This window comes from Dipodomys merriami, unplaced genomic scaffold (assembly GCF_024711535.1).
Source record: "Dipodomys merriami isolate MVZ:Mamm:240054 unplaced genomic scaffold, mDipMer1.0.p SCAF_69, whole genome shotgun sequence".
NCBI lineage: Eukaryota > Metazoa > Chordata > Mammalia > Rodentia > Heteromyidae > Dipodomys > Dipodomys merriami.
The window spans coordinates 775290-787279 of record NW_027206279.1 but is presented as its reverse complement, the minus strand read 5'-3'; the positions used below and the strand labels follow the sequence as shown (position 1 = coordinate 787279).

General features: G+C 47.0%; 1 protein-coding gene across 1 annotated transcript; it reads right to left on the bottom strand.

The window, feature by feature from the left end:
• Positions 1-140: 140 nt before the first annotated feature.
• Emc7 (ER membrane protein complex subunit 7) lies at positions 141-8794 on the bottom strand. The gene is made up of 5 exons (XM_070005708.1): positions 8528-8794; positions 5674-5793; positions 4115-4253; positions 2902-2982; positions 141-611 (listed from the first exon to the last, which is right to left on the bottom strand). The coding sequence occupies exons 1-5, from the start codon at positions 8764-8766 to the stop codon at positions 459-461; spliced, it is 732 nt and encodes a 243-aa protein (XP_069861809.1). The 5' UTR covers positions 8767-8794; the 3' UTR covers positions 141-458.
• Between the last annotated feature and the right edge of the window lie 3196 nt (positions 8795-11990).

Below are 11990 nucleotides of genomic sequence, written 5' to 3'. Positions count from 1 at the left end.
CTCCAATTAACCACTGAAAAGCCTACAGTGGAGCTTGCCTTGAGCTGAAGAGCTCAGGGACAGTGCCCAAGCCCAGAGTTCAAGCCCCACGACTGACAAAAAAAAGAAAGAAAGAAACAAGTTCAAAAACACAAGATAACTTAATCTCTGGATTAAGATTTTTAATATATGTAATTTATAGCATTTCATATAATTTATTTATGTCATTTTCTTCAGGACACTGTAATTAATTCAGTGACATTAATATTGACCTCATATAGACAAAGATGAAAGCTGGGTTTTCTTGTGTACCAAGTACAAAACACATGTGTTAAAAAGTTAACATACACAACAGTGGTACGAGATCAACTTCCAGGATGACTCAAGTTTACAGCAGTTGCTCCGCTTGGTTCCCCATCAGGGCTGGATGCCCCCAGGCTGCTGTCTGTGCGAATGACTGACAGCAGTGACCCACCTGACTACCTCCTTTTGCCAGCTCCACTTTTGCCGGTTTTACTGCTGCCACTGCTAGATTTGCCGGATGATTTTGAAGAGAAGAGTCTTGTCATGAACTCGGAAACATCCGGCAGTTCATGGTTAGAGTTCAACATGTTCATGGACTGCTCCATCTCCTGCAAGGAGACAGAGCACAGACACTGAAGGCCTGGGACACCGCACCGCACTGCACCCCACCCCACCCCACCCCTCCCCTCCCCTCCCCTCCCCCTAGGCTTCTCTGCACCATCTGAGGAGGAGGGAGAGAGTAGACCAAGAAAGAGGTAATAGTTCTGAGCAACAGTGCCATGCTATACTCCAAAGTTCTGTACTGAGGCTAGCACCATGGTACAGCGCTTGCCTGGTGATGGGCCCTGACTTTGAGCCCCAGCACCAATGAAACAATAATAAAAATAAAAAGCATTTTAGGAGGTGGGAAGGTGGCTTAGTGGTATTAGTGCTTGCCTCGCATGCATGAAGCCCTGAGTTCGATTCCTTAATACCACCTAAACAGAAAAAGCAGCAAGTGGCACTGTGGCTCAAGTGGTAGAGCTCTAGCCTTGAGCAAAAGAAGCGAAGCCCTGAGTTCAAGCCCCAGAACTGGGGGGTGGGGCAGGGGGGAAGCATTTTACCTGAACACCATTGGTAATAGTGTCCCCTACCACCTTTATACCACTAAGCATGTTGGTCCTTAATGACTGTCTAATGAATGCTTGCCTGTGGTCTCACTCAGCTTATACTTTAGTAAACTTTTTTTTCTGACAGACAGTAATCGTATTCCTGTCTTTTTTGTTTTGCTTCTGCAATACTGGAGTTTGAATTCAGGGTCCTACACTTGCAAGGACAGTGCTCCACCACTGGAGTCTGGAGCTCTGCCTCCTGCCCCTTATGCCTCAGTTATCCCTCAGGTAGGGCCCTGTGTTCCTGCCCTGGCCAGCTTCACCTCTCAATCTTCCCACCCACCGCACATCTGGATTATTTATTGAGATGGGTTCTAGTCCAGGCTAGCCTCAAACCACAATCTCTCAGATCTTTTTTTTTTTTTTTTTGTAGGTCGTGGGTCTTGAACTCTGGGCCTGGACGTTGTCCCTGCGCTCTTCAGCTCAAGGCAAGTGCTCTACCACTTGAGCCATAGTGCCACTGGTTTTCTGGTGGTTTATTGGAGATAAGAGACTCACAGACTTTCCTGCCCAGGCTGGCTTTGAACTGTGATCCTCAGATCTCAGCTTCCTGAGTAGCTAGGATGACAGGCATGAACCACTAGCTTCCAGCAATCTCTGAGATCTTGGTGTCCAGAGTAGCTGAGATCATAAGCCTGAGCCACTGAGCTTTGTCTTAATTAACATTCAGTATTCTTTTTTCTTTGAGACAGGGTCATGCAAGGTACTCCATGTTTATCTTAAATTTATCTTAAATTTGTACTTCTCCTGTCTCAGTCTTCCAAATGCTAGGATTACAAGCATGTACTACAGTGTCATGCTTTCAGATATATAAAACCAAAACATCAAACACTAAATACCACGTTACCACACAGGTTTGAAAGGTAACTGTAGTAATTTTAAGACTGATTCCTAAGTTTTAGTAAAAAATCTATGAATGCTTTTTTTTTTTGGGTCCAATTGTGGGCCCTGAACTCTGGGCCTGGGCACTGTCCCTCAGCTCTTCAGCTCAAGGCTAGCGCTTACCACTTGAGCCACAGCGCCACTTCCGGCTTTTTTCTTTTTGCTTATGTGGTGCTGAGGAATCGAACCCAGGGCCTCAAGCATGCAAAGCAAGTGCTCTACTACTGAGCCACCTTCCCAGCCCCTATGAATACTTCTTATGTGTAGTCAGTTACAGTATCTAAAGCAAGCAACACCAAGGTCACAAAGCAAGATACTGGCGTGACAGCAGAAGGCTTTGGCACTTCTGAGGTCTGTGATTACCTTAAAGCTAACAATTTTGAAAGACATTAAAAAACCCAATAAGCAAATACTACATTGTCTATCATTTCAAGTGGGAAACGAGTCTGAGATGGCTCTTCCCACAAAAGCAGAATTTATTCATAGACTTTAAACACAAAGGTACTTTTATAAGTGAGGCAGAGGAAAACAAAATGATCAAGAATGAATCTATATGGTAATAGGTCTTGAATCATACAAAACTGGTGTTATCAACTCTAAAGTGAATGCTCAATTCTAAAGCTTTTTCAGTCAACAACTTTTTATATTGCCTACTAGGGGCAAAGTACTGTGCAAAAAATTAGCTTTTCTATCAAGGCTAGTACTATAACCAGTTGAGCGACAGCTTCTCATCTGGCATTTTGCTAGTGAATTAGAGATAAGAGTCTCTTGGGCTTTCCTGCCCAGGCTGGCTGTGAACCTCAATCCTCAGATCTCAGCCTCCTGAGTAGTTATATGGATGACAAACACTGGGCAATAAGCTTACCCGTCTCATGTCAGGATCACTTGTGTTGACTACTTTCGGCAGAAGCACAAATATTAATAGTGGAAGAACCATCATCATAACCTATAGAAGGAAAAAAAATCAGGCTATTTATCCCCCATTTTACAGTCTGCAAAATAAACGGCATTTAAGATGCAATGATAAAATTAAAGACTCCACTGTGTGCACAGCATAGAACTTGTAGCAATCACCTCAGTTCTACCCAGCTAGTTGATTGCAAGATGCTACCTGTCTGACTGCCGTAGAATATCTCAGAGTGAAGAGTCTTGTGTATGTGTGTTTGGTCTATATTGACATCCTACTTGTTTGTTTCCTTCTTCCTGAGATCTGGCATTGGGAATGGGACCTCAATGACATGACTATGTGATCTTGGAGAAAACACTGTCTTACACTGCTCATCAATAAACATCCTCTGGAGCCTGTAATAAATACATTTTTCAGTTTTGAAAATGACATCAACTCCTTTAGTACTGCATACAATTGTTTAATTTCAGAATATAGGGCTAGAGCTCAAGTGGTAGATGCCCTGAGTTTCTACCAGAGTATCCTTAGTACCAGCAGACAGGAGGAGGGAGAGAGAGAGGGAAGGACAGAGAAGGAATGAGGGGGAGGGAAAGGAGGAGGGGAGAAGGGATCAAGTGGAGAAAGGATGAGGAGCAGGGGAGGTGGAGGGAGGGTCTACATGCATACAAGTTTTAAGTTTCATCGCTGATTTCTTCCATTCTACCTACCCTCCCACCTTTCTCTCTCTGATAACAGATTCTAGTTATCCCAGTCTAGAAGTTCTACAACTCCTAGTCTTATGATCTAAACAGTTATCAGTAAGAAATACAATCAAAATTTAGACAATTACAAGATAAACAATATGTTTCTGAAGAATGTATTGTTTTATTAGAAGCAACTCATGTCAGTGTTGTGATGTTATTCTTTTCCCTACCTATCTGCCATCATAGGGCTGCTTAGTAACTCATTTATCAATGAACTAAAACATAAATATACAAATTGTGGGTGCACGAGCACCACACATGATTTACTTCACACTCAATTTCAATTAAAAACCTTCATCAAAAGTATCCAATTTCAAATCTACAGTAGAATTCTCACTGTCAGTATTTTCCCCATCTCACAGGAGCTTGAAGTTTCCAACTGGCTAAAGCAAACCAAGGATTACGAGATGAGTTAGCATCATACATACCATTGGGTTCATCAGGAAGTCTGTCCAGCCCCAGGACTCCCTTTTAATGAAGTAGGAAGGGGGGCCTGAAGACTTCATTTGAAGAGGGTAGGGAAGTCGCACCACTTCAGATGTCTTGATGTAATTCACATATCTTGCTCTGACAAAGAAGCACCATAAAAGCACCCATAATTCTACTAACAGGATGAGAGCTGGGACATAGAAAAGTGGCAGCTACATGCCAGCCTAATTATGCTTTGCACCTTCTAAAGAGGCAGCTGGGATAACAACCCTTCCACCCCAACACGGTTCCTGCATTTACCTGGTCTGTGCTTTACTGAAGTACCATACAGTAGTCTGTGAACTGACAGAAGACATTACCCCTTAAAACTGTTCCACAAACTTCATGGTCAGATAAGACCAAGGAAGATGCTAGTGCCCTTGCCATGAGACAATAAAATGAACAAATAAATTTGTTCTGCTACAGTGAAGGCAGACTCTGAAAACTAGACATCCACACAATCATTCCAACCTCAAATGGGTTTTGCTGTTCCACATTCACAGCCTTCATTAAACCAAAGTTCTGTTCACCTCAATTTCAAAACCATGTTCATTTACCTTAGAAACTCAGAAATTCAGCCAGGCATGGTGGCACAAGCCTGTAATCTCAGCCAAGGCAGGAGGATCCCAAATTCAAGGCTAAGATTACCTATCAAGACCCTGATTTAAAAATGAAAATTCTGGGGCTGGGAAAGTGGCTCAGTGGTAGAGTGCTTGCCTTGCATGCATGAGGCCCTGGGTTCGATTCCTAAGTGCCATATAAGCAGAAAAGGCCGGAAGTGGCGCTGTGGCTCAAGTGGTAGAGCGCTAGCCTTGAGCTGAAGAGCTGAGGGACAGCACCCAGGCCCAGAGTTCAGGCCCCCGACTGACCAAAAAAAAAAAGAAAAAAAGAAAATTTCTGAAATTCTTTTTTTACCCTCAAATACTTTCCTCCTTTCTCTTTACCATGATCCTCATGTTGAGACAAACTCCACAATGTAACCTATTGTTAGCCCTATAAATACTACATTTCTATTGCATACTAAATATTCCTGAAAGGAGGAGCTATAGAAATTTCTGGATCAATGCTGTATCACATCACAATATTAATGTTAGTATCAAAATATTTCAATGAAAAACAGGTGATGAGTAGTACTTCCAATTCAGAAAAGATAAATTATTCCTCAGTTAAAAAATTCCTATCTTGCTGGGTGCTAGTGGCTTGTACCTGTAATCCTACTCAGGAGGTTGAGATCTGAGGATCTCTGTTCAAAGCCAGCCTAGGCAGGAAAGTCTTTGAGATTCTTATCTCCAATTAAACACCAGAAAACCAGAAGTAAAGCTGTGGCTCACAGTGTTAGAGAGCTAGCCTTGAATGAAAGAGCTCAGGGACAATTCCCAGGCCCCGAAGTCAAGCCCCACAAACAAAAAATAATAAAATAAAAAATTCAATCTTCAATTCACCTTTCAATTCTGAAAAGAATACATGCTGAAGGATTCAACAGCCTAGCCTTTGACAGAAACAAATCAGGTGCCCTCACCTCATTTTTCCCTTTGAAGTGATGTCCACTCGGACAGGATCAAACTTGTAAGCCGGAGAAATAACCTCCACAACATACGATCCGGAAGGCACATCGTGAACCACAAAGCTCCCATCTGTCCTGGAAAAACGAAAGTCATATTTAGACCCAGTGAAAGGCTGTTTGTAAATCATCTATTAATACGCAAAACAATACTCAAACCACCACCACCAACAAAAAATAATTAGAAGTAACTACAAAGAGGAGGAGACGGAGGAGGAAGAAGAGGAACAGGAGCTGGGGGGAGGGACAGACAATGGCTCACATCTATAATCCTAGCTATTCAGGAGCTGAGATGTGATGATCACAGTTCAAAGCCAGCCAGGGGAAGAAAAGTCCATGAAACTCTCATCTCCAATTAACCAGCAAAAAACTGGAAGTAAAGATGTGGCTGAATTCAAAGCCTAGTTCAGGCACAAATAAATAATGATGAATAAGTATTTCCAAATGCATAGTATTCCCCAAATATATAGTAAAGCAAAACAGAATCAAACTGTAAACCTCGAGTTAATTTGTTCTTGGGTTGGACAACCTGTCATTTGCCCTTCTCTCTGCAGACTGCCTTTGTATACTGCCTTCTCCATCATCTCACAGAGGCTAGCTCAGGACGCAGGTCATCGCAAGGCCCTCCTCTCCTTTACAGGGTCTCTCTCCCTCAGGCAGGAGGCAATAAAGCCAGAACTGCACCGTTCAATGCTTTCCTTGACTCTGAATTGTAATTTGAATGCATCTTGCTCTGTGGCCCATGCTGGCATCCAGCTCCTCTGCCTCCGGAGCACTGGGCATAGGTAGGCACCACCATACCCAGCTATCTTGTTTCTTCACAGCCACACCCAGTTATCTTCTGTTTCTTTACAACCATATCCAGCTACCTTCTATTTCTTCATGGAACCCTAACTGAACCAATTTTAAACTATTTTTCTCGTCCAGAAAAAACAACAATTCCACTAAACTGATGATTGTATAACACACACACACACAAAAAAAATCAAAACAAAAAAATTTTTTTTTGGGTCCGGTCGTGGGGCCTGAACTCTGGGTCTGGGCGCTGTCCCTCAGCTCTTCAGCTCAAGGCTAGTGAGTGCCCTACTTGAGCCACAGCGCCACTTCCGGCTTTTTTCTTTTTGCTTATGTGGTGCTGAGGAATCGAACCCAGGGCCTCAGGCATGCAAGGCAAGTGCTCTACCACTGAGCCACCTTCCCAGACCCTCAAAAACAAATGTATGTTTCATTTTAGGTAAATACTTTAATTAAAGAGATAACACAAGTTTTATAATAAAAACATTTTAGTCAGGCGCTAGTGGCTCACATGTATAATCCTATCTACTCAGGCGCCTGAGATCTGAGGATCGCTGTTCAAATCTCACCATCTCAAAAATACCTGAAAACGACTTAAACAGCCCCAATATTATGGCTTATATACACAATAACACTAGTAAGAGATGGCATATGATTTTAAGTCCCAAATCCCCTCAACTCCATGAGTCAGGTCTCAAGTGGCCTCCAAAAGTCCTGGCTTTGAGCCACACCTGTGTATAGGTACTCAAAACAGCTATTACACAAATTACCCAATCCTCCTGCAACAAAATTGTCACCATAAATTCATCATATTACTTCTATTAATTATTATATAAATAATGATTCTAGTGCTAATGCTAATGATGGCATTACAAATGTAAGAACATGAAGAATGTGAAATGGACTTACAAGTTCTTTACAAACATTAAATAAATGAAATAAAAATAAATAAATAAAAACAGCAAGATATAAAGTATAAAACAGGTGAGATGATTCAGAAGAGTTTAAAAGGCAGTAGTAACAAGGGTTATCCTACTGTTCATATTTTCTTTAACAGACATTATTACTAATATATTATTTACAAAATAAAATGTTTTTCAACTGCTGGGTGTGATGACACATACCTGGGAGACTGAGGAGGAGGGACCAGGAATTTGAGGCCAGCCTGGACTACATATTTAGTCCTAGAAAGCCTAAGATTTTTTCCCAAAAGAACTGTATCCTGAAGAAGTCATTTTAGGATAATCTTCCAAAAATTTTATGGAAGACTTATCATCAAAATGTCACTAATTGGGGGCTGGGAAGGTGGCTCAGTGGTAGAGTGCTTGCCTTGCATGCCTGAGGCCCTGGGTTCGATTCCTCAGCACCACATAAGCAGAGAAAGCCGGAAGTGGCGCTGTGGCTCAAGTGGTAGAGCGCTAGCCTTGAGCTGAAGAGCTGAGGGACAGCGCCCAGGCCCAGAGTTCAGGCCCCACGACCAACAACAAAAAGAATAAATAAAATGTCACTAATTAGTCTTTATGAACACCCTAAGAAAACGCCCGATTCCAGCCCCTTCAACGCTAGACCGTGTTCTGATAGAGGCTGCCATTATTATTACTCTGAGGCTCAGTTTCTCAGAAAGAAACCCGATTTAAACAATCCGCAAACCAAAGCTAGCTGCACACTGCAGTCGTGTGGGTTCGGGTACGAGCCAGCAGGGAGGCGCTTTCCTTCAGAAAACCGTGTCCAGGCCTTAGAGAAGGCCGAGCACCTGCGGGGCGGGCTGCCGGCGGGCAGGTGCCGAGCGGGGTGGCAGGCGGGCCCCGCGGGCCCGGCGCGCGCCAGCCCAGGCCGTGGGGACGCGGCCCCGCGGAGCGCTGCCGGCAGAGGCCCCGGCCGGCCCGGGGCCGCGTCCCTCCCCGCCCCGCCGGCCCGCCGCCCGGGGCCGCGTCCCTCCCCGCCCCGCCGCCCCGCCGCCCCGGGTCGCGGTCCCCCGGTGCCAACGCCCGCCCGCCCGCCCGCCCGGGGGGCTCACTTCAGGAAGCCGACGTGCTCTTCCCCATCCACCAGCACTCGGGCCGCCGAGATCCAGTCCTGCGGCTTCACCCCAGGAACGACGGCGCGCCCCTCAATCTTGAAACGGTCTCCCCCGCCGACCGGACTCCCTCCCGAGCCCTCGGCCGCGGCCCCCGGCCCCTCCGAACTCTGGGCGTCCCCCGAGAGCAGCAGCAGCAGCAGCAGCACGGGAAGGACGCCCCACAGAGCGACCGCCATGACAGCCGCTGTCGCCAGTCGGGCAGCTCCAAAGCCTCGGCGTCTGCAGGCCGCCGCCGGCCGATGTCGTCACCACGGCGCGCCCGATCTGCCAGCCGCGCGCTCCAATCTGACTAGATTACCGAGGAGACGGAAGTGAGGCACAGCGCCACAGGGGGCGGGGCTCACGGGGCGGGCGCTCCACCAGGGGAGGAAGCGCCTCTGGGGCGGGGGCGGAGCCTGCGGGCGGGGCGGGGCATGAGGGGGCGGGGCCTGCGGGCGGGGCGGGGCGCTCCGCGTGCCCTGGCGTGGCAGTGGGGCTCCCACCGAGGGCGCGGCCTGTGCGGTGGAGGCTGCGTCAGGGGCGGGGCCGCTGTCTCTGTTCGGCTCAGGGCCAGCGCTCCACCACTTGGGCCACAGCGCCACTTCCGGTTTTCTGGTGGCTCACTGGAGATCAGAGTCTCACGGGGGTTTCCTGCCCGGGCTGGCTCTGAACCGCGATCCTCAGGTCTCGGCCTCGGAGCAGCGAGGATGACAGGCGTGGGCCCGGCGCCCGTGCAGCGTCGGCTTTCTGACTTGTTCAACCTCCCTCGCTCCAGCGGCTCCCGGGCCCTCCAGTGTTTCCAAACGCGCCAGGGCGACCGAGAGGGCGGGCTCTCCGGCTGCCGTTTCCGCCAGTCACTTCCGGTGTTTGGGTGCTCAGCGGGTGAGGGGGGGGGCTCTATTGCCATTGCTGGAGGAGCCGGCGGGGCCGGGCCCGAGGGCCGGCGCCTCCGGCGAGGGACCGCGGCAGGAAGCGAGCTGGGGCCCGGGACGGGAAGCAGCTTGCTCGCGGCCTTCCGCGGACCCTCCCGGGTCCCGCTGGCCTCGTCCCCTGACGGGCCACCGGCCGGTCACGGTCCGGGTCTCCCCGTGGGTCCGCTCGGGGCTCTGACGGCGCGCGCCCCCTCCGCGCGGGGCCTGGGGAGGTGGCGCAGCAGCCGAGCGCGGCCGAGCATCGTGAAGCCCCGGGTTCGAGTCCTCAGCACCCCATTCACAAAGGGCTGTGGCGCAGCGGCCGAGCGCTCGCCTTGAGGCCTTGAGCCAGCAGCAGCTCAGAGCGCCGGGCGCGGGCGGCTCACGCCTGTCATCCGAGCTGCTCAGGAGGCTGAGATCTGAGGATCGCGGTTCAAAGCCAGCCCGGGCAGGAGAGACCGTGAGACTCTGATCTCCAATCAAGGGGTAGAGCGCTGGCCTTGAGCTGAAGAGCTGAGGGACAGTGCCCAGGCCCGGAGCTCAGGCCCCACGACTGACCAAAAAAAAAAAAAAAATCTATTAAAAAATCTGACTCATGAATTTGGTATAATTCCTGCATTATGTTCAATGGTACAGAAAATAGCTTATTCCTAACTCCAGAATCAAACAGGGTGGCATCTATCAACTAGCAAAAACCAGCAACAAGGTATCATTTTCTTCAACAAAGACCTGGTCTGATTTGAGTGAAAAGTTCTGACGAGGCAGTTGGAAAAGGACTAATGTGTGGCAGCTCTAGAAAAAGATTTCTTTGCTGGGAGCTGGTGGCTCTCCTGTTATCCTAGCTACTCAGGAGTTTGAGATCTGAGGATCTCAGTTCAGAGCCAGCCTGGGCAGGAATATCTATGAGACTGATCTCCAGTTAATCACCAGAAAACTAGAAGTGGCACCACTGTGGCTCAAATGGTAGAGCGCTAGCCTTGAGCTGAAGAGCTGAGGGACAGCGCCCAGGCCCAGAGTTCAAGACCCACTACTGACAAAAAAAAAAAAAAAAGACTTCTAGACTGCTCTCAGGGGTGACCTAACAGGAGGAGGACTGCTGGCTACTTGGTAGAGATGGTAAGAAAGAGATTATTATAGTTATACAGGACTAGAAGGGCTGACTTTAATCTTGAGGTTTTGTGATTCTTTATTTGGAATCTTAACAGCTGTTGTTTTCAACTGTTTGAGATTTTAATAATAGTAGTCATGGAAAAACCATCATTTCTCACATGCCAAGTGAAAAGACTAAACACACATGAAAGAGAATGCTAGTTGTTACCATTTAGTCTTTCAACAGAAAAAAAAATATAGATGAGAGTTCCATTACAAGAACTCATACTGTGGGGCTGGGAAGGTGGCTCAGTGGTAGAGCGCTTGCCTTTCATGCCTGACGCCCTGGGTTCGATTCCTCAGCACCACATAAGCAAAAAGAATAAAAGCCGAAAGTGGTGCTGTGGCTCAAGTGGTAGAGTACTAATCTTGAGCACAAAGAGGCTCAGGGACAGTGCCCAGATCTTGAGTTCAAGCCCCACAACCAACCAAAAACAAAAGTAATCTAGTGAAGCTCTTAGGAAGCTGTGTATGAAGGTTGAGCTTCATTTTTCAGCACCCTGCTTCACCTGTGGTTGTTAGTCATAGCAACTTTCTTGAAGCAAAAAACGGTACGTTCATCAGGAGACTCACAAATGTTATGCCCACACATCTACAACAGTTAAACAGTTTGAATTGTGGCATCTCACCAAGTGACTTCACCTTGGTGAGTCTGTTCCCTCACGTGGAAATGGGAAGCAGAGTCCTTATGTCCAACTGTGCATCCTTTGTGATTAGCATGCACCCAGACAGACAAAGCAAGCACCTTGGTTATGGTCAGGTTCACCACCTGAACTAGTTGGCACACCACTCACATGGTGTTTGGCCTGTGCTTAGCTAGCTTGCAGAAATGATGGCACACAGTAAACAAAAACTTCAACATACCTTCATCACACCTGTTAGCACTGGGAATGTAAGTTTTCTTCTCTGGAAACTTTAAGAAAGCTGTACAACCAAAATAACTGGAAAGAAAGGGATTTACATTCATCTTTAACTTGTAGAAAAAATATTTTGAATTTGGAGTTCTGTTTTGTATATGTAATTCAACTACTGTTGAGATAATTGCTTGTTTGGTATCTTTAGCATATAATGGCCGTGTACATACATTTTTAAACTCTCTAAGTTACAAGTTACTCCAATAACTGCTAATAAATATTACTGGAATGCACTTCAAGTTGCACCACTTGTATGTCAGCTGTTTTCTTCTTAAAAGATGGGACAAAAGATTAAGAGATAAACATAGCTGACTGGAAACCCATACCATATGTGACACGGCCAGCAGGGGTGTCAGCTGCTGCCTGCAGCTGAAGCAAACTATAAATATCTCATAGTATTTGACTGCAAATATATAATGCAGTTTCTCAAATGTCACACTAGTTTTA